Below are 26,231 nucleotides of genomic sequence, written 5' to 3' on the forward strand. Positions count from 1 at the left end.
TTAAGATTAAAAAAATTATAAAATATGAAATTTAAAATACATTTAAAATATATAATTATTACTCAAAAAAAAAGACAAATTATGTTAAACATATCAAAATAAAAAAATATAAACAATTTATGTCGGATGGAAATATAAATTTTGTTTTGAGACTATTCACTGGTGAAATATAATTATTATTATATCTTGTTGGTTGATACTCTCGACTCCACATAAAGTGTTATGTTCTTTTTTTAAAAAAAATTAATTATATATTTTAAAATTTATAATTTATAATTGTTTTAAATTAATTAAAATATTAAATTATTTTAATTTTAATTTATAATTATCTGCATTATATTATAATTATTTTTATTAATATATTTTTTAATTATTTACTACTTATAATTTTTAAAAAATTTTGTACATACAGTAACGTGAATATTTTATGGAATATCGAGAGTTTTTTCCCTCAGTGTAGTAGTGTAGTGCAGCAGCAGGCTGGGTTACTCAATTGGTAACATTTAATTGCAATATTTAATAAATATTGTTAAGATATTTTAGATATTTAATAAATTTTAATTTAAATTTAGTATTATTTATAAATTAGATTATTTATATTTGAGTCTATTAAATATGTTTTATTTTATCTATATATAAACTCTTATTTTGATGATCAAACATAATTTAATTATTTTTTATAAAAAATTTCTAACAAATATGAATGGTTTCCATTATTTATTTATATATGTATATATGTATACAGCTAGCGAAAGCTTAGCACACCCAGTGAGTATAGTCAGTCGATCAACCGCCGGCCACCTGTCCTCTGATGACGTATGCATGACTACCACAACCACAATCATCTTTGCTTCTAACATCTATATATTATGCTTGTAGGGAACGGTAAGGATGTTGATTTGGAAAATTCAGTACGTGCTGATTTTTCACAGCACCCGTGAGATATATATATATATATAAATAACACATACTTTTATTATTCACAGGACATGCTGTATAGTAAAGATATGTGTAGTTGGTTTATAATTATAAGTGTGCTATATAATAGTACTTGGTGTGCTGAAATGAATTATTATTCATGTTGCATAAGACTACTATATGTGTTGTTAGTTTACGTGTTGTATTTGTCTCGTTGGTTCATAATTATAAATTTATTATATAACAGTATGTGGTATGCTGAAATTAACTATTTTTTATATTGTATAATATTATAACATATGTTGTTAGTTCATATACTGTATTTGTATTATATAAATGCATACGATGTGCTGTCTATAGTAAACCATATGTTGTCTGATCGCATACAGTGTGCGTGCTGCAATTATTGTCAACATGGCGTTAAATTTTAAAATTCAGTACTGGTATGCTGAAATTAACTATTTTTTATATTGTATAATATTATAACATATGTTGTTAGTTCATATACTGTATTTGTATTATATAAATGCGTACGATGTGCTGTCTATAGTAAACCGTATGTTGTCTGATTGCATACAGTGTGCGTGCTGCAATTATTGTCAACATGGCGTTAAATTTTAAAATTCAGTACTGTAATCGCTGCCATTATTATAAATATACAAAAGACTCACTCCCCAAAAACAAAACAGCTAGCATTAGCATCACAATTAATTAAGAATATTATTATTATTTTTATTATTATTATTATTATTATTATATTGGCGTGGATCTTCTTTTTGTAATTGTTGTTCTTCTTCTTAATCCTTAACTGGTAAGCACATATATATCCATCCCAATCTACACCTGCCCACATTCTATTGGCCATCCTGTGGCTTTCACCATTAAAGAAACTAGCCACCATACCCCCCACTTGCTATATATATTTATTATATTAATATACTTTTTCGTTTGAGTTGTATCTGATACGATATTTAAGAAATATTGATATTATATTAGTAGTAGGTAGAAAATACGAGTAAAAGATTTTTTTGTTCTTATAAATATATTAATGTAAAAAATAAGAGTAATTTTATAGTGATATGATTATTTATGAAAATAAAATTAACGGACAAAAATAATAAATAAAACTATTGTATTGAGACGAATAGATGATATTTTATTTGATTACAGTAGTGTAGTGAAATTGGAAGTTTAATTTATAAGAATATTGAATTGATCTAAGGAGATAGAGTAGTAGTACGTGGCAGTTGATGAGATAATTAATTGTTTGATGCATTATATGATTTGGGGCTAAGATTGTTGTTGGCTGGCTACCTTGTCGCCTAATGCCTCGGCAAATCTTTATATTAATTTAATTTACTTCCTAAATTGCCCCTTATGAATTATATATATATATATATATATATTTTTAGAGATGGAATCAGCAGTAAAAGTTCGGAGGCAAAATCAATTTTTTTTTATTGATTCAATGTTGTTGTTTTTTTATTTATAGTACACCCTAGCAAAAAATAAAAAAGTAAAAAATCTAAATTTAAAAAAAAAAATTCAATAAAATTACATAAAATTTAATATATTTTTTACTATAAAAAATAAAATTTAAAGACTAAAAGTATAAATCAACAGACCGATAAAAATTTATGATTTTTTATATTATAAAATAAAAAATTAGAAGGGATAAATTACTATAAAATACATAATTTTTTTATTTTTTATGTCAAAAAATACATATATTTTGAAGATTGGGGGGTCAGTTCATCTTTCTAGCCCCCGTGTAGTTCCACCCTTGTGTCTGTATATATATTTATATATGTATGTATCTTATTTGCATGATTGTCCAGTTTCTTTCTTTATAATAATATTAACTGTTGGACGAATGTCCGTCCAGTGTGGTTTGGGGTACTTTAGAAGGCATTTTAGATGTTGCGCCAAACAATACAATACATTGAATCCTTAAACATCTTAGGCTGTGTTTGCTTGCTTCAGTTTTATACAAGATTCTTAAAGTAAAAATCTTCAAAAACATCAAACCAAAAATTCAAAACCCAAACAAGCACACCCCTAATCTAATTATGAAAATATATAGATATATATAATTTAAATTCGATTTTGGTATAATTTTTTGGATAAACTGTTTTTTTAGTCACGTAACTGAATCCCCTTATCATTTTAGTCCCGTAAGTGGAACCTATCGCAAACTAGTCCCGTAAGTGGAGCCTATCGCAAACTAGTCCCATAAGTAAAAAATTTTCGCTGTTTTAGTCCTCCGGCGCTGGAGATGCCCGCGTGGCTCGCCGGAGGTGACGTGTCCGCCAGGTGTCGCTGACCTGGCGGACACATGGATTTTTTTATTTATTTTTTATTTTTTTAATTTTTTTTAAAACTTATTTTAATTTATTTTAAATTTTATTTTTATTATTTTATTTTATTTGGTCCAATTAAAAAATAAATAAATCCACCTGTCCGCCAGGTGTCGCTAACCTGGCGGATACGTCACCTCCGGCGAGCCACGTGAGCGTCTCCGGCGCCGGAGGACTAAAACAACGAAAATTTTTCATTTATGGGACTAGTTTATGACAGGCTCCACTAAAATGATAAAGGGGTTAGTTACGGGACCTAAAAAAGCAATTTACCCCAAACCAAATTTATAAACAAACAAACTAATCAAGAATCTTCTTTAAAGAAGTTAAGTGTCACCATATTTTACTTAATTTTAAAACAATAAATTATTAAATAAAAATAAATATTAGATGCTATATACTCTAAATGAAAAATAAATTTAATGGTAAATTACACCCTGTTGTTTACTAAAAGTCGTCATTCTTTCTTGTAATTCAAAATTTTAATAGAAAGGGTGTTTTATTTTTGTGAAAAACACATTTCTTCAAAAATATATATTTTTAGAAAAAATTAATATATTACATATATTAATATTTTTATATTTTTTTTTACACAATTTTCTATAACTTACTGTTAAAAAAATCTTTTCAAAACTATTGTTTAGTTGTGTTTACTAGTTTTCAAGTAATTTTTAATCCACAAAGAAAATTACTCTCTCCGTAGCAAATATAGTGTCGTAGTTAGGATACTGACATATTAATTTCGGAGTAATATGATTAGTAAAAAATTAAAAATATATATGTAAAAATAATTTTAATATAATTATATAAGTAACATTAACGGATGGAGTAATAATTTTTTAATATATACCACATACTCTTTAGGTTATAATTAAATATATATATATATATATATTCATTTTTCATTTTGTTATAAAGAAAGCAAATATATTTTTGTTTTAGTAAAAAGTTATATTCTCTCATGTCATTTTAACATATGTTCATTTTTATTTTTTTTTGGGTTGTCTTTGAATAAATATTTTTATTTTTTTTTAAGTAAAAAATCATTATATTTTTGTATTTTTTTACTATAAAAAAATAATTATTACTCACTTTTATTGAAATTTATGTTCGATCAAATAAGCACACATTTGCATGATGAAAAAAGTATTATTTTTTTTATTTTTTAATTATAAAAAGAAATACGCACCATACTAAAACAGGGAGGATTAAGGTGAAAATCGAAACACATAAAATAAAAAAATAACACATATCATTATTACATAGAGCATGTGTATCGTGTGTTGTATAAGAGTATATGTACTAAAATACCTGTTGTATGTATTATGTGAGATTATATTATATATTGTATTTATCTCGCATACTGTCTGTTGTTTGTGGTAATACTATATGTTGTTTATTCACTACAAGAAATTATCAATTTTGTAACAAGGTTTTTTCGTTCCTAAATTCACTTTTTCTGTTACTAATGATATTAGAGACGAAATTAAAGATGGAATTACGCTAGCTACGTGAACTTTAGGAACAAAATTCCGTTACAAATATATTATTTTTTTTATAGTGATTAGCACACGGTGTATTATTCAACTTAAATTCAGCACTATAACAGCAGTCTTTTTTCGATGACGAGGAAGTATATGATTCGCTCAAATATTTAAAGAAGTGTACTTCTATATGAATCCAACACCTTTTAGTTATAAACTTTTGGACATATCAAGAAGGGAGGGTATATTAGTAATGTTGTGATGTATAGATATGAAGAAAAAATCAAAAGAGTTGTGATCCCTACGACAGTGACAGAAACATACATATATATATATATATTAATTAACATTATTTATAATTAATGGAGTGATGCACTAAAGCACAACCTTGGATTGGAATCCAGTATAAATATATGAAGCCAGGACCCCCAAATTCATATCATATAAGGCAAATTTAGGACATATAAAGATAGACATATATCTATATATATATATACACATAATAGCCTTTTGAATAATTTTATCGTGTGTAATGGCACAGTGGGGAATCATGGAAGCAGAAGAAGGCTGGAGGAAGGGGCCATGGACTGCCGAAGAAGATCGACTTCTCGTCGAGTACGTAAAGCTTCACGGAGAAGGCCGATGGAACAATGTGGCTAGGCTTGCAGGTATCCGGCATTTCGATCGCGTATATATATATATCTATAACTAAAAGAAAATATCAATTTTTGTAACAAGGGTTTTTAGTCTCTAAATTCATTTTTTTTCTGTTACTAATGATATTAGAGACGGAATTAGTAATGAGATTACATTAGCTATGTGAACTTTATGGACGGAATTGTGTTACAAATATACTATTTTTTTTATAATATATGTGTATATATATATATATGATGCTTTGTTTAGTAGTGTTTGAAGTTGTTAACATTGTTCTTGATTCGATCTGAATTTGTTCGGTTAATTAGGTTTGAAGAGAAATGGGAAGAGTTGTAGATTGAGATGGGTGAATTACTTGCGACCCGATCTTAAAAGGGGCCGGATAACGCCTCATGAAGAGAGCGTTATCCTCGAGCTTCATGCTATATGGGGAAACAGGTTTGTTTATATTACTTTGTGTCTTTTTTTTTTTTTATATTCCTCCGTCCGAAAATTTTAGCTTATTTTGGGTTATCATGAAAATTAAGAAAAGTAAATATTTTATTATAATATATAAAATAGTTGAGATATTTATAGAAAATTAAAGAGAATGAAAAAAAGAAAGTAAATGATACTTTTTTCATCATAATTCAAAATACTAGTTTTACTATTTCCTTATGTTCAATTAAAAAGTATCAATGTCCTTTCTTTTTAAAAAACATAAATCATATACTAATACTGAAATACATTTAACTTTTATTTAAATTACAAATATTTACGCATACAATTACTTTATACTAAAAGTCAAAGAGCAAAAATGTCAAAATTTTTTACACATTTTCACTAACTAATAAAATATTATTATTTTTTAATTTACTATAAAATTCCAAAAGTCCCATTTCAAACGGGACACCGAGTATGTGTAAATATTGAATAAAATATAATAATTAAATATTAATATTTTAACTTTTTCAAAATTAGTAATAGTATAAACTTAGAGTGTGCTTCTTTAACTCAAATTTCAAATTTGTACTATTTGAACTTTCCGCTTTTAAAAAAATATATATATTTTTTTTCTCGTAAAATATCCCATCATATATTATTTTAATACCAAATTCAAACTAAAAATTCCAAACTACATCAAAAGAAACATACTCTTAATAAACAAAATCATAAAAAAAAAAGTAAAAATAATTTTGACAGACGGAGAGTGTATATATCTATTCTTTTATTATTAAATTTATACAATTTTTTTTTGTAAAAATTTCATAATTAATCTCTCCCTTGTCAGGTGGTCGACTATTGCTAGAAGCCTTCCGGGAAGAACAGACAACGAGATCAAGAACTATTGGAGAACTCATTTCAAGAAACGGGGGAAATCCTCGTCCCAAAACGCTGAAAAAACACGCGCCCGTCTTCTCCGGAGGCAACAATTCTTCCAGCAGCAGCGCCAACAAGATCAACTAAACGCCGGCAAAACCGACCTCAGAATGGCCGCGGCAGCATTCAAGCAAGAGATGGCGGCGTATCCGGTTGTCGCGGACGAAGAAGCGATGTTTTGCTCGACGGCGGCGATCAATGCGTACGCCGCCGCCGCTACTGTCGGTGATCAGGCTGAGGACATGATCTTCATGTGGGATGGCCTTTGGAACTTAGATGATCATCTCCATGGAAGCATCACAAACAAACTTGCTGATTGTTACACCAATTTCTACTGAGATTTTTGCAACTTTTTTGATTTTTTTTTTGCACCAGAAAGCTTCCACTTTTGTAGTTTGAACTAAAAAGATTGAAAACCAAAGAAGGTTTTCAAGTATTAGGAGAAATAAATAATTCCAAGTGTTTTTAAACAGGGCTTGTTCTATAAAATTATATTTCTCTTTTTTTGGCTTGTTGCTGGACAATCATTGACAGATTCAATTGCTACAAAGAGATGTTGATTAATTAACTAATTATGATAATTGAAAAATATAATCGAAATTTTTGTATGTTAGGTACCGAACAGATTACAATTTCTTAATTGGAAATTATGAATTAAATGATATGATCTTTGATGTAATGCTTCCTTACTACATAAAATTTAGGGTGTGTTTCTATTGCGCCAATTCTACTCCCTCAGTCCATAAAATTAGCACACTTTGGGCGGATATTAAGAAAAATAAATATTTTATTAAAAAATAATTGAAGATAATAATTAAATGTTAATCCGTTAAATTTGCTAAAATTAGTAAAAGTGTAAATTTAACGAAAGGATTAAAAAAAAAGTAATAATAAATTTGATGGAATTTGACGGACGGATTAAAAAAGAAAGTAATAATAAATTTGACGGAATTTGATGGGCGGAGGAATTATAAATTTGAAACAGTGTAATTACTGTGCCATTCGGATTGCTCAACAAACTAACTCACACCGTTGGTACAGAGAAATGAGATCAGAGAAATAGAAATGGTCTCATTTTTCTTAAATGAAACTTTGAAAAATAAATTATTTTTATTTTTTTGTTTTCATTTATTTCATATATCCAGAGAAATAGAAAAAAATGATACAGGGGTATATATTTTTTTAATTTTTTAAAATCTTTTTTGTACTATCTAATTTTTATATATATATTTTTGAATATATTATTTTAATTTTACGAAAATCAAATTTAATTTATTGTTAAAGTATTTAAGTTTTACGATTTTTTAAGAAATTATACTAAAATATAAAACATCTTATATAATTTATAAATTTTTTTAAAAAAAAAGTCACCAAAAATACTTTTCATGAATTGTCATTAGTTAAAACTCTTTTTTTTTTTTATCCAATTAATCATTTATTCTTGTTTGATTCATTCGTATAATGCATTTTTTTATATACATTTCTCAATTGAATTCCCTATTTTAACAAAAAGATAATTAATTCTCATTTTCTATTCAATTTCGTTTCTCTCTAATTCTATTTTTTCTCTGCAATTCTATTCTATGTACCAAACGTGACATTGGAGTTTTGCACTGGTGTGCAAATCTCTAGCATTTTAATTATTTTAATAAATATAATTTAATAAAATATTACAATATAAAATTTTATATAATACAAATAAATAAAAAATATATAAATATTTATTTATAATTAATACAAATTAATACTCAAATCATATAATTATTAATTTCATAAATTTAATTTAATATATATTTATATCATTATATTTATTATTTATCAAATCAATACAAATCAAAATCAAATCAAACCTAGGAACCTAAAAAGAATACAAAAATCAAAATTCATCTAAAAATTCAAATTATTGCTACTTTTGGCCGTTTGAAACCTAATCCAATGAATCATTCGGAAATATAATAAGTTGGTCCACTCTTAGTCCGACCCACCGGATCGGCCCAATTCTTTATTCCCAAACTCAAACCTCAAACCCAAGCCCAAGTCCCTGAGATAAGTTTGTTAGGTAGTTAAGTTTGGAGAGTGTGTGAATCAGTTTTCTCTCAAGAAGTAGAAAGTAGAAACCAATAAGAGAGAGGGAGTGGAAGAGAAGCTGAGAGGATTCCGGTGAATTTTCCGGTGAGTGAAAAACCTTTTCGAATGCCGATTCTGGTGGATGTCGAGGCTTAGGGTGAAGAGCCGACTTCCAGTCTTGCGGCGTAGTTACCTCGGGCCACTAAACACCATGGACTGAGCCGAAATTCACTGTCTCTGTCGCCACCAAGAAGATCGGAGGAGCAGTCGCCTTCTGTGCTTGTCAAGTTCGTCGGAGTATCAATCCGCCGCTGCTGTAGAGCTGCTGCCTAGCTGTTCAGCCGCTGTTCGCCGGAGAAACCGGATGCTGCACTGCCGTCCGTCACCGCGAGATCGTCGATGGAGCACAGCCGGAAATCAATTCTGGAATGAAGAACGAACAGGGAGTTATTATTAAATTGGATGAAATTGATTTCAATTGCCCATTTCATTTTGTGATTAATCCTATTTTTTTGTGTTTGATTCCAAATTTTAGTTTATGCTTTTGATTAATCTTTGTGTTATTTCGACTTCGTTTCAGTTTAATTGATTTGAGTTTATTTCGAATTTGTTTATGCTGTTAATTGTTTTGTATTTTGTACATAAAGTATTGTTCGAATAAGTCTATTGATTCGAGAATAAATTTACAATACAAATTTAATTCAAATTCAAATTAAATTTTCCAAACACCCTCAAATGAAACACACCCTGATAAATAATTTCTTCAATTTTATTAATTTATTAATTGGATGGTATGTTAAGAAGGGAATTTTAAATAAAAGTTCTAAGTGAAGGAAGATTTTGAAAAATAGGCCCCCATTGTTGTAAAATGGTGTTACACCAAATCTCTCTAGAACACCTAATAATGGACTAATTTTCTGAAACGTAGTTAATTCATAGTAATAACAACGCTATGTCAATGAAATAAATACTGAAACACCAAAGAAATTAAGGAGATAAATATTTATTGACTCAATTTCGTTATAAATCAACCTATATCATAGAATATCAATCCAAGAATAGTTCAATTATAATTAATGTTGATTACGGAACAAAAAAACAATCACAAACTTTTTCAACTTATTTCCTTCGTAATAACTAATCTTAGCATACCTTCACAGTCACAGACACTAGTTGTCTCAAATACCGACACTCGTGTTTAAAACAACCATAGAGTAATGAAGCCTGCGAGTTGAGCTCTTCCATTTGAACCTCCGAAAACTACATTCTCCGGCAACTTCTCTAATGAGTTTTTGTGTAAAATAGAAATTCAAAATTTGAAAATGGAAAGAGACATGAGTAAGAGCTTTAACAATAATTTCTTTCTCTAAATTTTGCCTCTCAAATGTGCTCCACATTAAGACAAGGTTGTCACTGCTGGTTTGCAACCACCTTGTTGACTCAATAGACTAGATAAAATTAATTCCCTTATAATTGATTTGGTATGGAGTGTTTCTTTATATATTTGACATTACTTTGACTTACTCCAATTATTTATTTTGTCTATTACATAATCGATAAGACAAAATAGTTTAGATTATATTGTGTCTGTCCACAAATATAGTCAACTTGTATATATATATATTTTCTAAATAAAAATAATTTTTTTAATTTAATTATGTAATTTTGCCTCCCCTCCCCATTTCAAAATTTTTATTCTATTTCTAATCCCTAAATTCATTATTTTAGTTTATAATATTATATAATAATTTTTATTATAAATATTTTATATAAAAAATATAATTTTTTATTTTAAATGTTACTACAATTTTGCGATATATTTTTTTTCTATTTTTTCTTCTTTTCATTTATTTATTTATTTTTCTTCATAATTTTACTACAGTGTCAAAAGAAATAAGAAAAAAATTAAAAGTAACGTTGTAGTGAACTGATGAGTAGTTCTTATAATTTTTTTTCACACAGAAATAAGCAAAATTATCTATTCAAATAAAATGACAGAAATTAACAATTCGAAATATAAAAATTAAATCGAATTAAAATTATAATAATAATTTTGCCCCCGAAGTCCAAAAGTTAGTTTCGTCGCTGCTGATGACAACAACCGTAGAGATTGGAGATTTTGTCAATATGTCAAAATGAGAAATAAGGGATATTTACAATTAACATTCTTCCTCCCTTTTTTTTTTTTTTTTTTTGTCATATGGTACCACAAAATTAAAATACAAGAATTAAGCCACTCACGCACCCAAAATACAAATAGTAATCTAAAAGTGAGTCTAAATATTATATGCCAGCAGAAATACAAGGCTACAGAAAGCCTTAATAATGATATGGTTATAACCACTTTATATTTCCATAAAAAATAGCAGCATATAAAAACAATAATCAATAAAGTTGGCAGCAACAAACAAAACTTAAGCAACTCCTCCCGAAAAAATGATCTCTTATTTTTTGCATTATTCTCTATTCGTGTGGAAGCATATGACAAAAAGAACAAAGACCTTCAGGAGAATTGTGTATCCTCACTAGCTATAGCAGCAGGGTCCTCGGAATTTTCTTTGCATCTTCATCACTAGTTGTTGGTAGAGTATCATTCTCAATTCCATTACTTTGATCTTCTCCTTGCAATCATTCGGTCTTTCCGGCACAAAGGCCGGTGACATGTTTGTCTATTGCAATACTTAAGCTCTCATTAATAAATTCAAATTAATTTTTGTATTTTAAGTTCGATTTGATTGGCTTGTCCATCAGCATAAATGATGGGGTTAGATTGTTTATCAGTATGAGTTCATGAAAGTTTAACATTAGTTTTCACAATCTCTTACTCAGGAACAACCGCTCATTCAATTTGCTGAGAAATAGTTGAAGCACCAACCTCGCAACATCACCAACAATTGTTCCGGCAACATCATCAAGATCTTCAATAGGTTGGTTTCCATTCAACAAGATTTTCTTGGTGATGTTAATTAATTTGCTGAGAAATAGTTGCAGCACCAACCTCGCAACATCACCAACAATTGTTCCGGCAACATCATCAAGATCCTCAATAGGTTGATTTCCTGTAGTTCAACAAGATTTTCTTAGGGTGTGTTTGTTTGGTGGATTGAGAAGGATTTACATTATTCATACAATTTTTTCTCCCAAAAAATATCAAATCTAAGCACTTATTTTTTATTTTTGGTATTATACTAAAAATTAATTTTACATTCAAAATATCACATCAGTACTTAGTTATATCACATCATACTACTATTTCAATTTAAATTTTTTACTATTCAAATCATAACTCAAAATCCAAACTCCAAACACCCTTAGTGTAACAATAATTAGTTGTGTATAATGTATATATTATAAATTAACTAATTAACATATATTTATTAAATGTCTTTTAAATAAATATAATTTACTTTAAAAAAAAATTAGTAAGATGAACCAAATTAAAATAAAAAATGTGTATCTATGTAGTGAGTCTACCACCAAGAAAGTATTATATTTTATTAAATATTTAAACTAAAGTTAAGATTTAAAAATCAAAGTCAAAATCAAACTCAATTAGAACATTATGGATGTGTTTCTTTAGGTGTGGTTCAGAGAAGTTGGATTTGGGTTTCGTTTATATTTGAATTTTTTAATGGATTTGATTATAGTTGTTTCTTTAGATATGTAGTTTGGTTTGGATTTTGGGGAAATGATATGGATTGATTTGATATGTAAAATGATTGTGTAGAATAAAAGTGTTTTTAGATTTTTTATTTTTTATTTTTACTATGATGAAAAGGTGTTTTTGGATTTTTTTTATTATTTATTTAAATAATAATAAAGAAAAATAAAATTGAGTTATTTTCGGTTATTATCCTGTTCGGCAATTGTAATTTCCAAATTCTGATCTCGTTTTCATCACATCCAACCTTTTTTTTAACACAGTATTTGAAGCGACAATTTTACAAAGACCAGTTACAATTATTCACCGGGGTGGGGAATCATTTGTTACACGGGTGATTAAAGTGCATCGGAAGCATGGAAAAAAAGATTACTCTTGCATGCAAGCGTGTGAAGGTATCACAACTGCGAGGGGTGGAATGAAAGCCGTCATTGTTCCACCTAACTCCAAACTGAACCCACCCAAAACTGCTCACGAGCACCGGTATGACATAAACAAGGCAAATTATTCCGAAATGCTTAAATCCTGGTACATGAAAACGAGAAAGAACAACAACGGAAGGTGAAAACAAGAAGACCCGTACATAACTCGGGACTTGAACGTAGTACTGCAAAAGAAGCAAAACGGCACATGGGTGGCAAAAGACCAACAAACGGATGCACGGAGTGAACGACGTCCCCGAGCAAAGGATTTAAACATTTATTCGTCAACGAGATCCGCTAGCACATCCCCATATATCGTGGCATAAGTCGAAGTGGGGGAATGGCCGTGAAAGTAGATGGTTGTGTTTGGGGTATGCCTGATGCGGACAGCCAAAAGTTCGTCTCTGTCATAGCTGAAAACACCGGAATATATTGATTATTGAACTCAGCACTTACCGCAAGCCATGCAGCTTTCTCCTTGGTGGTTGCATTGACGAGTCCCATTTCCGTGTCCCAATGTTTGCCTCCCGAACAACTAGGTCACATAAATGAAAGTACGATGACCGAATTCGCTTCAGCTTCTCTTTTAGCTGCCCGAGCTCAAATGCACAACCGGTTTCGTGATTGAATTGCTCATGTACCTCGTCCGAAAGTTGGACGCAGATATGAGGCCCATCAAAGCCTTCAGCAAGCCACTTTACCCATACAATGTGTATAAATTGTTGTTCAAGTTGATAAGTCCACCGCGCCGGTAAATTATGTGACACCCCAAGAGTCCTTGCTCGAAAAAAGAAACATCCCTCTGCTTTCAATAATTGGAAGGATAAAAGCTTGGAAGCACGAATGAGGTAGTATGGAGTATTAATGCTCCACATTAATCACAAGAATGAATGTTTGGTCGTACGTGCAGGGAGCAAGGCCTAAAGGGGATAAAATTCGCAGATACGATTGTATTAATTATTTGTGTCAAGTTTTTTCATAATGTAGGGACAGCCTGCAGACATAGGGAGGTCATGAGGGTGGATGGGGGGTGAATTCTGTGGTATGCGGTCGTGGGTTGCATGCCTAGCCATTTCGAAAATTAAATGCAGGTGATGGTTAATTTCGCTGGTACACTGGTGCAAGATGGTTGGGCTTTTTAAAAAATGATAGAAAATAACGAAACTAGTCTATTTGCGGGGAGAATCCATTGTAAAAGGCAGAATAAATGTCAAGTTCAGCCAGCTCCCTTTCATGCTTTAGCAGTTCCTGCTGCAGAGGGTAGTTAAGGCATGAAAAAAGAAAGTTTGCAGCGTCGTAGATAACTATTACAACTATTACGCATATGTACTAATATTTGAAGAAAGATTCCACAAATGGGTTGGAAACACCAGTAGCAACAAGGAAAAAAGTAGTTAGACACAATGACGTAATGGAAAATGCAGTTGTAATCTGAAATCAAATAGTCGTTCAGGGGTAGGAGTAATTAGTGGATCATACGTTCAAATGCAAAGTACCGTCCAAGAATAAAGGGAGCTGCGGTGGACAAACTTGCCAACGGTAAAATGCTTCGATCGGTACAGGTGGAAGTGGGACGTAGTTAAACGGCTCCGTCAGCGGGATGACTGTGTTCGACGAGCCGGCACACAAAAGTGAGTGCACAGGGCCTCTACTCTTTCCTCAATGACGCGCAACCTCTCGTCAATCCGCGCCTGCATACGAAACACTCGATCCTCCATCACGGCGATGCGTCCGAAAGTTGTTGCAGATGTGCCCTTGTCACCCGCATCGTCCATCGGGGCCTCTATTTCCAGAGAGGTGTCACCGCGCATCCTCCTCCGAATAAGGCCCATTTGAATAAGCACGTCAACTCCAGAAGGCCTCATCGTTGACGCCGGGCTCTCTTCGGGAAAGGTCGTAACGTGTAGGTCGTGGGAAAGTCGAGTCACATAAGGTCCAACGACAATGGTACGAATCCTGCCATCCGACACTTGCCTAGTGAACAATCGCGCAAGGCAATACCCTACGTGAATAGGGACCCTCATCTCCATACTCCAAATATATTTGAGATTGTCGGAAGTGACCACACTCATGCTTGAGTTGTGGCCCGTGAGCGTGTGCGCCAATATGTAGTGTAGGTACCGCAATGCCGGGGATCAGAGAGCCGAAGCCTTCGACTGACTTGGGTGGTATATGCGTTGGTTCGTCACCGATCGCCAGTACATTTGTTGTGTCGCTTGCAACTCTTGCGTCAGCGACCGGTACTCGCTAGTCTTTGAAAAATCCTCGTCGTACAAACCCATGGCCGTAGAGAACTCCATGCAAGAGAGGCGGAAGAAACTATTCCCCAACCTGAATTGGAGCATACCCAGACAGTTGACCTCATGTAAATGCTTCTTGTTCACCTCTAAAGTAGCAAGAAGCTCCAACGTTAAAGTCCGATGCCTGTCGTCAGTTATTGAAAAGAACCTGCGCCACGCACCCACGCTAAGGTATCCCTCAACCTCATCCGCGGTGTTCAATGTTGTTATGGCTTCCTCAGAGATACAACGGCCTGCAAGAAAGGACATACCCTTAAGCTGCTCGAACTTCACAGCTTGGTCCGGATTTTCAAAAGGGAGCAGAGTCCCATCTTCAGTAGAGGGCACAGCTCCAGCGCTCGCCGCCGTGCCCTTTTTCACAAGTGCCATCCAAAGCAGTCAAGCATAGTCCTACAAAATCGATAAAAAAAAAATTGTCACGGATTGAATTACTTCCATAGGACAACAACATACCGGTCAATGAAAACAACGAATAAGAAATGCCACAGACACGTGGACGTTAACACATAAGTGCGAATCTCATAACAATGTATTTCACTGAATCAACCTGCATGGGCGACGGAAAAAGTTAGATTGATTGGAGGATCCGTGAAGAAATAGATGGCCTGCACGGCCATGCAGACCACTGCGTCAAGTCCCCAGCCTGAGAGGGCAGGGATTTAGAAGGGCCTCACCAAAGTCGTGCAGTCGGCCTCGTATTTCTCTGCCACCGCGATAAGGCCACATGTCGGAGGCATCACGGCTGTGCTGAAGGGGCTACAATTCCCTGATGAAGTCATGTACTAGTCCAGTTCGGCGCTGCCACGGCCGTGCACGTCGGGTTGAATTTCTCTGCCACAAAGTGGTAGGAAAGAAGATCCGCATGGGCACAGCCGTGCACACGGCCGTCGTCATCCCCATGTTCGCCCCTCATCGTGGACGGCCCCGCCGATCATGTCTCAGTACCCTCGGTAGTGTCCATGCCTTGTGGCAGCGCATTGTTGGATTGAGTACCGGCTCATGTGGCAGAATAAGGTCCAAACATATCATGACAATAGTTGAAGTGGGTGAACGGACGCGACAGTAAATGCCCGTACAAGGGGTGTGCCTACCATTACGCGATTCTGAGTTTCATGCTCCGTTTTCTCTAAAAAATCATTGGATTAGACGCATACCATTAGTCATGCGGCCTTCTGCGCCTCGCTTGCATCAATAACACCGGTCTCTGAGTCCCAACCTAGCCCTGTCTGTCGAACGACAATGTCTCACAGTAGAGCGTACGAGATTTTCATCCGTTTAAACTTTCCTTGGAGTTTTTTCAACTCGTAGTCGCACTCAGTCTCTTCATGGAATTGTGTAACTATCTGTTGCCAAACGTCCATCGCGAAGTTACCCTTGCAAAGTTCCTTAGCTAGCTAGTATAACCGCAGGATGTGCGTGAAGTACAGCTCTAGCTCGTAAGTCAAATTCTTAATAGGTTTGCGTGGAGCAGCAGGGTTTGCCCGTCGGCGAGGCATCTGTCTGAAGTGAAGCGACAGAATGAGATACATGTAAAAAATCTAAGCAAATCAACTACTCAGGATTCATAACGACGGACCCATCCTCAAAGGATGTTCTTACTGATACCTCGCGTTTTCTCTTATAGCAACACAACACTCGACTGCTCCCTACGGAGCTTTCGGCGTCGGGGATTTCAGGGGCATCCAGCTTTGCACGCTTCGGTAAGGCAATAATGGAATTACGCAGGTTAATGTGTGTTCGGTGTAAAGTGAACACGATACAACAAAATAACGCATTTAAAATTTCAAACCGAAAACAAGGGGAGGAAAGGAGACCGTTTCACCGTACTGCCTACACGCTAAGAAGTTTTGAACAGATAAACTTACAAATGAAGCATACCTTGTTCCCATTGTTCCTGTCGACAGTAACCACCCCACACTAGCCTTACAACACATCCTTTTGTTGTATTGTAAGGTTTCCTTCCCGATGTATGTACTTAGGGATGCCTCTACTGTGCAACACGGGAAAGCCTACAGTTAACGACTCAATTGGATATCAAAGAAACTCGATACACCCACACGTCTAGGAGGAAACATCTACGAACATATACCTTCTACGAGTCATCTTGGATCCTCTAACTGTTTCGAAAAGTTCATAGGTCGAGAATAGTAATCTACATATATGGACGCGTATGAGAAAGGTGACCGCGAACACCTAAATGATGTCGAGAATAAACTAGTCATTAACTATAATTACCATCATCCAACGTAAAAGACAACCACGTATTCACCCTTTCGAGGAGCCTTCGTCAACACGTCCATATGTACACTTGAGCGATGGTGGCAATCTATAGTTGCGGTATGTTTTCTTCATACCGCAAATGAAACGATGAAAGTGCCAGTCATCGGAGCCCTACGCACTAGTCCACAGACGAAGGAGGAGAGGACCAGAAACCCGGCCACGCCAATGCCTAAAGACGCTCATAATTTCTCATGGATTTCGATAGTCATTATAGCGACTTATATAGCACCGCAGTTGCGAAGTTTACCCTAAACAAATATGTACTACAAATTGCAACATGTATCTTATTATTATTTTGTAGTACTGTTAATAACGGAGGCTGCCTCGTCGGGACAAAGTAGTCCCGCTTTCGCTGCTACCGTTCTATCCCTTTTATTCCACAAGTACGCTCTTATGAGAAACTGAGACCTTAACCCCGACCCTCACAGCTAACGGTATATCGAAATCCTCCTTTGTACCCTCTTAAGCGCCATTCCAGTTAGGTCAAGAATTAAAAGATTCAAACGTTGTACCTCATCCAACATTTCTCGCATCACAAATACCCCTCTATCACCGATCCACAACACCTAAAGCCTTAACGATGCAAATTGAAACATCTATCACCGGAAAAACGCATATCGCACCCTACTCTTACGCGATAAGTAATGGCAGATATCGAAGAGATGCGCACCTTGTTCCGTCGTCGCCTTCGAACCTTGCCGACAGTGGCTTAGGCGCCGAAGAGCTGAGCCGGCAACGCTGCTCGCCACAGATCTCCGTCCAATTGCATCGTACCCTTCGAGTAACCGGAATTCTGTTGCCTTCAAACCCTTCGGTGTCGGTGCATCAATCTCTTGAGGATTGTGTGCGTGAAGCTCTGGGTATAAATGAAAAGGCAGGGGTAAATGTGCACACCCCACCTACCTCATTTACGTTTAATTTAAAAAAAAATTAAAAAAAATAAAATTAAAGGTTATAGCCTGACAACAGGGAATCTCTCCAAACCCTATACCATAGGCTTGTCGGATCGTGTTCATAGACTGGGTTTCGCGCCCAAACCCGGACCTAAAGTGGATCTACAGTAGAATTTCCCCAAATCGCGTTGAAGAAACAGACCCATAATTTTATTTTTCCATAAGCCATTACATTTGTGTCCAGTAGGAGGGACTAAAACGCTCCGTTTACACAACACATTTTTATTCATTTAACATTATTAATTTTTTTAAAAAATATTACATCAAATACAATTTTTTTTTTCTTACAAAATATGAGATCAAATACTAATATTTTATTTTTTCCAAATTTCTAAATTTTCAAAAACCTCCAAAAAAAAAAAAAAAAAAAAAAAAAAAAAACTTGTTAACTTATACTTAGGTGAGTCTGACAGACAATCGATCGAACAGTTTGGCCTTAATTCACATCACATGGTTACCCGATCCAACTCCTCCTTTAGTTCCATCCTCAGAGTTTCTCATTTACACAATTCTTCCTCAGGATTCCGATTCGACTCGTCTGAATCCCTTTCAAGCCTCCTCGAAATCTCCATCGGAAACCACTCGTTCAGCCTTACTCAGCAATCCCACGCTAGGGCTCATCGTTTGGGGCTCACGCAGCACGCACTCATAGCGCAGAAGCTCATCTCTGCGTCCTGTCAATTCAAGCGCCCAATTGATGCGAAGCTCATTTTCGACTCCCTCTTGGTTAAAAACTTAATTGTTTGCAATACGTTGCTGAGTGGATATGGAAACAACAGAGTCTTTTACGAAGCTTTCGCCCTTTTCAGGGAGATGTGTAGATCGTCCCTGTTGCCCTTACCGGATGATTTTACCTTTTCAGGAATTTTTAAGGTTGTGGCGGATTTCGGAGAGGTTTGGATTGGCAGAATGGTGCACGCTAGAGGTCTGCAAAATGGCTATTTGCAGGACGTTGTTGTCGGGAATTCTCTGTTGTCAATGTACGGACGGTTAGGATTCTTCAATGATGCCTCCAAAGTGTTCGACGAAATGCCTCTGAGAAATGTGTCTTCATGGAACGGATTGATTTCGTGCTACGCCAAGGTTTACGCTGAATGCGACGATCCTTCTTTGGATGCTTACAGATTTTGGGAGATTGCGACGGAAATGCAAAGTGCAGGGTTTAAATTCAACGAGTTCACCATCATGACTCTCCTTTCGGTTTGTAAAAAAGAATGCAGCCGCGGGAGGGAGCTGCATTGTTATATATTGAAGAACGTATTGGATTGGAAATCCGACGTTCAATTGGGGTGCAGTTTGATCGATATGTATTCAAAAACAGGAAAAGTTTGTGTAGGAAGAAGGGTCTTCGATGCGATGAACACTCGGAACGTTGGTGTCTGGACTGCGATGATCAACGGCTACGTGAGCGCCGAAAGGTTCAACGAAGGATTATTTCTTTTCCGCGAGATGCAATGCAGAGGCGGGACGAGAGCCAACGAGGTGTCTCTCGTCTCCATCTTGCCTGCGTGCAGTTCATCTTCTAATTTGATCGGAATGAAGGAAATTCACGGCTTCGCAATCAGGAACGCGCTGAATCGCAAACTCTCGCTGTGCAACGCCTTGATCGATACATACGCCAAATCCGGGAGCTTGAAGTATGCCTCGCGAGTGTTTGACCACGAGTGCATCATTAGGGACAGGATTTCTTGGAGTTCGATTATCTGCGGATACAGTTTACACGGCCATGGCAAGCGTGCAGTTTTCTTGTTCAACGAGATGGTCAAGACCGGGATTGATCCTGACCAGGCAGTCGTGGTCGGGGTTCTTTCTGCGTGCAGTCGGTCAGGATTGGAAAACGAAGGACTCCAATTATATGACGCCGTCGTGAACCATTACAAGATAAATCCGACGGTCGAGATGTGTGCTTGTGTGGTGGATATGCTTGGGCGATTAGGGCAGCTCGACCGGGCTTTAGGGTTTGTCCAAAGCATGCAAGTTGAGCCGGGGGCTAGCATCTGGGGTGCGTTATTGTGCGCCGCAGTGCAGCATGGGGATTCAAGAATTCAGGAGTTGGCGTACGCCTCCCTAATCGCGATAGAACCGGAGAATTCATCGAATTATATCTCGGTTTCCAATTTACTCGCAGCTTCGAAGAGGTGGGACGAGATGGCGCGAGTTAGGATGGTTATGAAAGAAAAGGGGTTGAGGACGAGGCCGGGATGCAGCTGGATCAGCATAAACGGTGCGACGCATAGCTTTTTTGTCGGCGACAAGTCGCACCCTTGTTCGGACATGATTTACGCTGTGATCGACGAATTGATGCATACGATGAAGGCTTCGCGTAGCGATCCTGAGTTCGTATAAGTTTGAGTGTTTTACATAGAGATCGCCAGACCCCAGTGAGCACCTGTTGGTAGTTGATACGGTATGTTATGTGTTGAGATCAATGATAGTAAGAGGCACGTGGATTATTGTCATATATTGTCGGTTCATTCGTTGTATTTATTGGCATAGTATTAGTTAAATTATATGCAATAGATACATGACATATCTAGGTGTTATTCAACACGGCAATTTTGGAATTTCAAATTTATTGATTGTCTACTGTCACGTGTGCATTCAACTATTTGGTACATGTGTTGATTGGGTCGAGTCAATATGTTGCTAATCGATCCAGTTAGCACATACATCAAGACACATAAGACATAATTTGTTATTTTTTTTAAAAAAATTATATAATTATACATTTTAATTATATTTTATATTTTATAATATATAATTTTTTTAAATATAATTAAATTATTTGGTTATCTAATCTTAATCTATAATTATATTAAATCATAATTATTTTTTTATTAATACACTTCTTAGTTATTTATTTATTATAATTTTATTAAATTCATTTATCTACAGTAATATTGACACTTTATCCGAGGTGGAAAGAGTAACACATAATAATATAATATTCAATCTATATTATGATAGTATATAATAATACAATATATATCATAATACTCCTTCCGTCCCTTAACAACATATCTATTTTTTCACTTTGGTTCATCTCATGATAAAGTATCCATTTTTTTTTAGTAATTATACTATCTATCTGACATTACAAATACCCTTTTAATTTACAATATATTACACAAATATCATTACCTTTATATCATACAATCCTAATAAGGGTAGTTTGGTCTTTTTACCTTTATTTCTACTATATCTCAATATAATATTAATATTTCTAAAACTTCGTACAAAAAGTAAATGAAGAGATAGATATGAGACAGAGGGAGTATATTATTATTTTTCACTACAATAAACATATATATACAATACAATACAATATATAAATTGTAAAGCACATGCTTATAGCACAATATTGTGCTATGCTATTGTTACCACCTAAGATAAATTACGACTTAGGTTGGATAATGAAGTGCTTTGGAGTACGGAGTAAAGTCGGTTCCCAGGTATGTTGTGATACTCAAAATTGAATAGTGTTGAATATAATTTAAATGAATTAATTATGTCTACTAGCACATGTTTTTTTCAAAAGTCTACCCGAAAAATCTCTAAATTTAAACATATTTACTTTAGAGACAGGGCCTCAAAATTATAAAACGTCTATGTGAACGTACAACGCCTCGGTTCCTAATTAAAATCGGAACCCAAATACGCCTTGGTTTGTAAAAGGAAGATGTGAAACCCGATACCCCAAGGGCGTCTCGCCCCAACTATTTCAACATTCATATTGGTTATGTGTATGATTATATTAAATGGTCAAATCAGTAATATACTGACTTGGCCGGATCAGCACAGAATCCGCAAATCTATATATATATATATATGACTTGGTTGGATTTTTCCAAAAAATTTTAATATTCACCTATTTGTTTCTCATTTTTTTCTTTTTACTATTAACTATTTTTTTTCTCTAAAATATTAATATGTTTCTTTAACACAAATTTTCCAAATTATACTATTTAGATTATGTATTTTTGCAAAAAATACTCTCTCCATTCGGTTAAAAGGTATATATTTATTTTTGACGCGAAGTTTAAGAAATAATAATATTTTAATTGTTGTAATAGTATGACAGCCCGACCTACAAGTCACGTAAAATCGGGCATGTCGGAATTGCATACTGGCCCCACAAATCAACAAGGGTCCTTCCAGTGCGCTTTTGTCCTCTAGGGTAAAATACCTTCAACTCTAGAGTTCTTTCACTAAGATTTCCGAAAATGAATGTGCACATGAGTAATCTATTCAATTCATTTAACCTCTAATCAATTTTAAAAGACTTCTAAAAGTCCGGATTGAATACACCCAAATTTTAAAAAGTCCAATAAAATCCTGCATAATCTTAATTGAATACCCCTTTTAGTTTTATTTTTTATTTTAACATTACATTAATTTTAATTCATCACACAATAATTATTTTAATTTTAATTTTATAATTTTTGTACTATAGTAAAATAGCAAAACATACATCTACCACATAATATTATTAATTTCATCGTGATAAATATATTTATACCATACATTACATATGTAAAATTGCACAACATATATTTGTATATAAATTGACGTATACAATACATTACAAATGTAAAATTGCACGACATATGTTTCTACATAAATTGGCGTAACTACATGGGAGCAAGGGGCCGAACCCTTAATTATTTATATAAATTTTAAATTATATATAATAAAAATATATAAAAACATTTTGAACCAAAAAATTTTATTACTTTTTTATTATAAAATATATCAAAATTTTAGTATATCAAAAATTTTCGATATGATTTAATATTATATTGATTTTTTTTTTTAGTACGGTAACAATATCATTTTATATGTTCAGTATATATTAAAACAATTTCAGTGTTTTAATATTCAATATATGCAAAAAAAAAATTAATATATTGATACTAAAATTATTATTTTTAAATTTTAGTATTTGGATATGCAATAGTATATATCGATATTGTATCAAAATTTCGATATATTATCAGTATATATATTATAATACCAATTTTTCGATATATCAAATTTTTGAAAAAGAAAAATTAGCCCTAGTTCTAGTTTTGCCGTTGTCTTTATAACACAATTATGTGTGTGTTTATTTGAAGCAATCAACACCTAGCCCCCGTTGCTCACAATATAATATATTTTTGGACCAATTACGATGTTGAAAAATTACGATGTTGATTTTATTAAATTAATGTATATAATAAAGATAAACAATACATGTTCCAACATTGACAACACATGATATAATTAATTGATATAGCATATTATTCCCTCTGTCTCTTAACAATTTTTTCATCTTTCTATTTTGATTCGTCTCAGAAAAAAATATTATTTTTTTTTTAGTAATTTTACTTTCTATTAACATTAAAACTACTTTATGACTTACAATATACTCCCTCCGTCCACTTACAATATTTACATATTTCTATTTTGGGACGTCCAATTACAAAGTTAACATTTTATTAAATACCATATTTTTTTCCACAAATACCATTATTTTATATTACATTATTACTTTTACACAAAAAAATAAGGGTCAAAATGTCATTACACTACTTTTAATCACTCACTTTAATTAAAATATTATTATTTCTTAAACACCGCGCCAAAAGTAAATGTAAATATTGTAAGTGGACGGAGGGAGTATTACACAAATATCATTACTTTTATATCATGCAATAATAAGGTTACTTTAATCTTTTCTACTTTATTCATACCACATCCCAATATAATAATAATATTTTCAAAACTTCGTGCAAAAAGCAAACGAATAAATTCATAAGGGACGGGGAGAGTCCACTATTTTTATTTTTGTTCGTCTCATATAATTTATTATTTTTTTTAAAATACAATTATACACTTTAATCACATTTTAAAATTCATAATTTATACTTTTTTAATTTAATTAAAATATTTAGTTATTTTAATTTTAATCTAAATTCTTTTTATTAAATTATAATTATTTTTACTAATATATTTTTTAATTACTCACTAATTAAGTAATACTTAATTTAAATTATAAAAATTAGCCAAAACGAAGAAAATACATTTTTATATAACACACTTGTATAAAGCATACATTGTTTATTATTATTATTATTATTATTATTATTAATATTATTTATTCAAATTAGCAGTACCTTAAATGATTATATCCGAACAAGAGATTAGATATATTATTATTATTATTATTGGCTCCACTCACACACAAATATATATATAAAAAAAATAGAAAAAAACTCAAAAAATGACGTGTGAGCGTGCATGGTCCCATCTTAGGTAAATACATTGATAATGTTCCACGTAATTTATTTATATTTTTTATTTTCGTCCGTCCTATATAATTTATTTATTTTTTCCGAATATAATTATACATTTTAATCATATTTTAAATTTTATAATTTATAATTTTCTTAATTTTAATCAAACTATTTATTTATTTTAATATATAATTATTTTTACTAATATACTTTTTAATTACTTACTAATTATACGAGAGGAAGGGAGTACTAGATTCTATTTCCTTCGGTCCTGTATAACTAATGGTATCTTTTATTAGATCACAAAATTTAAGAAATTAATATTTATTTAATTCATAACAATGAGTTATAATACTTCTCTCCGCCTCAATACAATAGTTTTGTTTAACATTTTTGTTTATCTCAAAACAATTCTCTCCGCCTCGATACAATAGTTTTGTTTAACATTTTTGTTCGTCTCAAAACAATAATCTCATTTCCATAAATAACCATATAACTATAAAGTTACCTTTACTTTTTCATTATTATTACACAATTGCCACTACTTTTTACACTAGTACAATCACAAGGGCAAAAAAATCTTTACCCCGTACATTTCACCCACTACCAATATAATATTAATGTTCCTTAAATTCTGTGTCAAACACAACCCAGACTATAGTTCTGCGACGGAGGGAGTATTATTTTATTATGTTTTATATAATTAATATTTATAATTTTAAAATAAATTTAATATATATTCTTAAAAAATTAATATATATATTTAAATATTTTAAAAATTATATCGCAATAAATAATAAATATAATATGAATATTATTTTATATAAAATAAAATATTCTACAATACAAGTAAATAAAAAATAGTTTTATTTATATATAGTTAACATATATTAATTTTATAAAAGAGATTGAACTTTTAAATATAAATAAAAATATTTTTTTTAAGAGAGACATAAACATAAAAAGATTTTGAGCTAGTCTACATAATGTATGATGTTATAGGAAGGTTACGGTACTGATTTTCCAATTTAGCACTTGCAAAATATAAAAATATCACATATTTTTATTACAAACAACATTTGTTGTTTGTAATAAAGATATGTATTGTTTATTTATAATTATAGCGTGCGCTTGTATGTGTTGTGTGAGACTATATTATATTCTTAGTTTATGTGTTGTACTTGTATTATATGAATATAAATTATGTATTGCCGCTAATATTATCGTGTTGTTTTCTAGCACATTGCGTGCTATTCAACACAATGCTGAATTTCAGATTTAGCATTGTAGCTTCCGTCATGATATCATATATTATATAGTTAATTAAATTGATTTTATTTGTTAAATATGTTTTGATTTAAAAAATTTTATCCAAACAAAAAAGTCAATTGTTATGGGAAAACAAAAATTAAAATGACATCAATTATGGTAAGACGGACGAAATATTAGATTTTTGTTGATTAAACTTTATGTCGTATCGTAATAACTTATAAATTAG

General features: G+C 32.6%; 2 protein-coding genes across 2 annotated transcripts; both read left to right on the forward strand.

The window, feature by feature from the left end:
- Positions 1–5,183: 5,183 nt before the first annotated feature.
- Positions 5,184–7,244, forward strand: LOC127248987 (MYB-like transcription factor EOBI). The gene is made up of 3 exons (XM_051271569.1): positions 5,184–5,427; positions 5,725–5,854; positions 6,687–7,244. Exons 1-3 carry the CDS (start codon positions 5,292–5,294, stop codon positions 7,111–7,113), a joined length of 693 nt encoding a protein of 230 aa, XP_051127526.1. The 5' UTR covers positions 5,184–5,291; the 3' UTR covers positions 7,114–7,244.
- An 11,654-nt stretch (positions 7,245–18,898) lies between these two features.
- LOC127248983 (pentatricopeptide repeat-containing protein At3g12770-like) lies at positions 18,899–21,006 on the forward strand. The gene has a single exon (XM_051271565.1). The coding sequence runs from the start codon at positions 18,909–18,911 to the stop codon at positions 20,802–20,804; it is 1,896 nt and encodes a 631-aa protein (XP_051127522.1). The 5' UTR covers positions 18,899–18,908; the 3' UTR covers positions 20,805–21,006.
- Positions 21,007–26,231: the final 5,225 nt, after the last annotated feature.

Source organism: Andrographis paniculata, unplaced genomic scaffold, assembly GCF_009805555.1.
Source record: "Andrographis paniculata isolate CXL003 unplaced genomic scaffold, ASM980555v1 Contig35END, whole genome shotgun sequence".
Classification (NCBI taxonomy): domain Eukaryota; kingdom Viridiplantae; phylum Streptophyta; class Magnoliopsida; order Lamiales; family Acanthaceae; genus Andrographis; species Andrographis paniculata.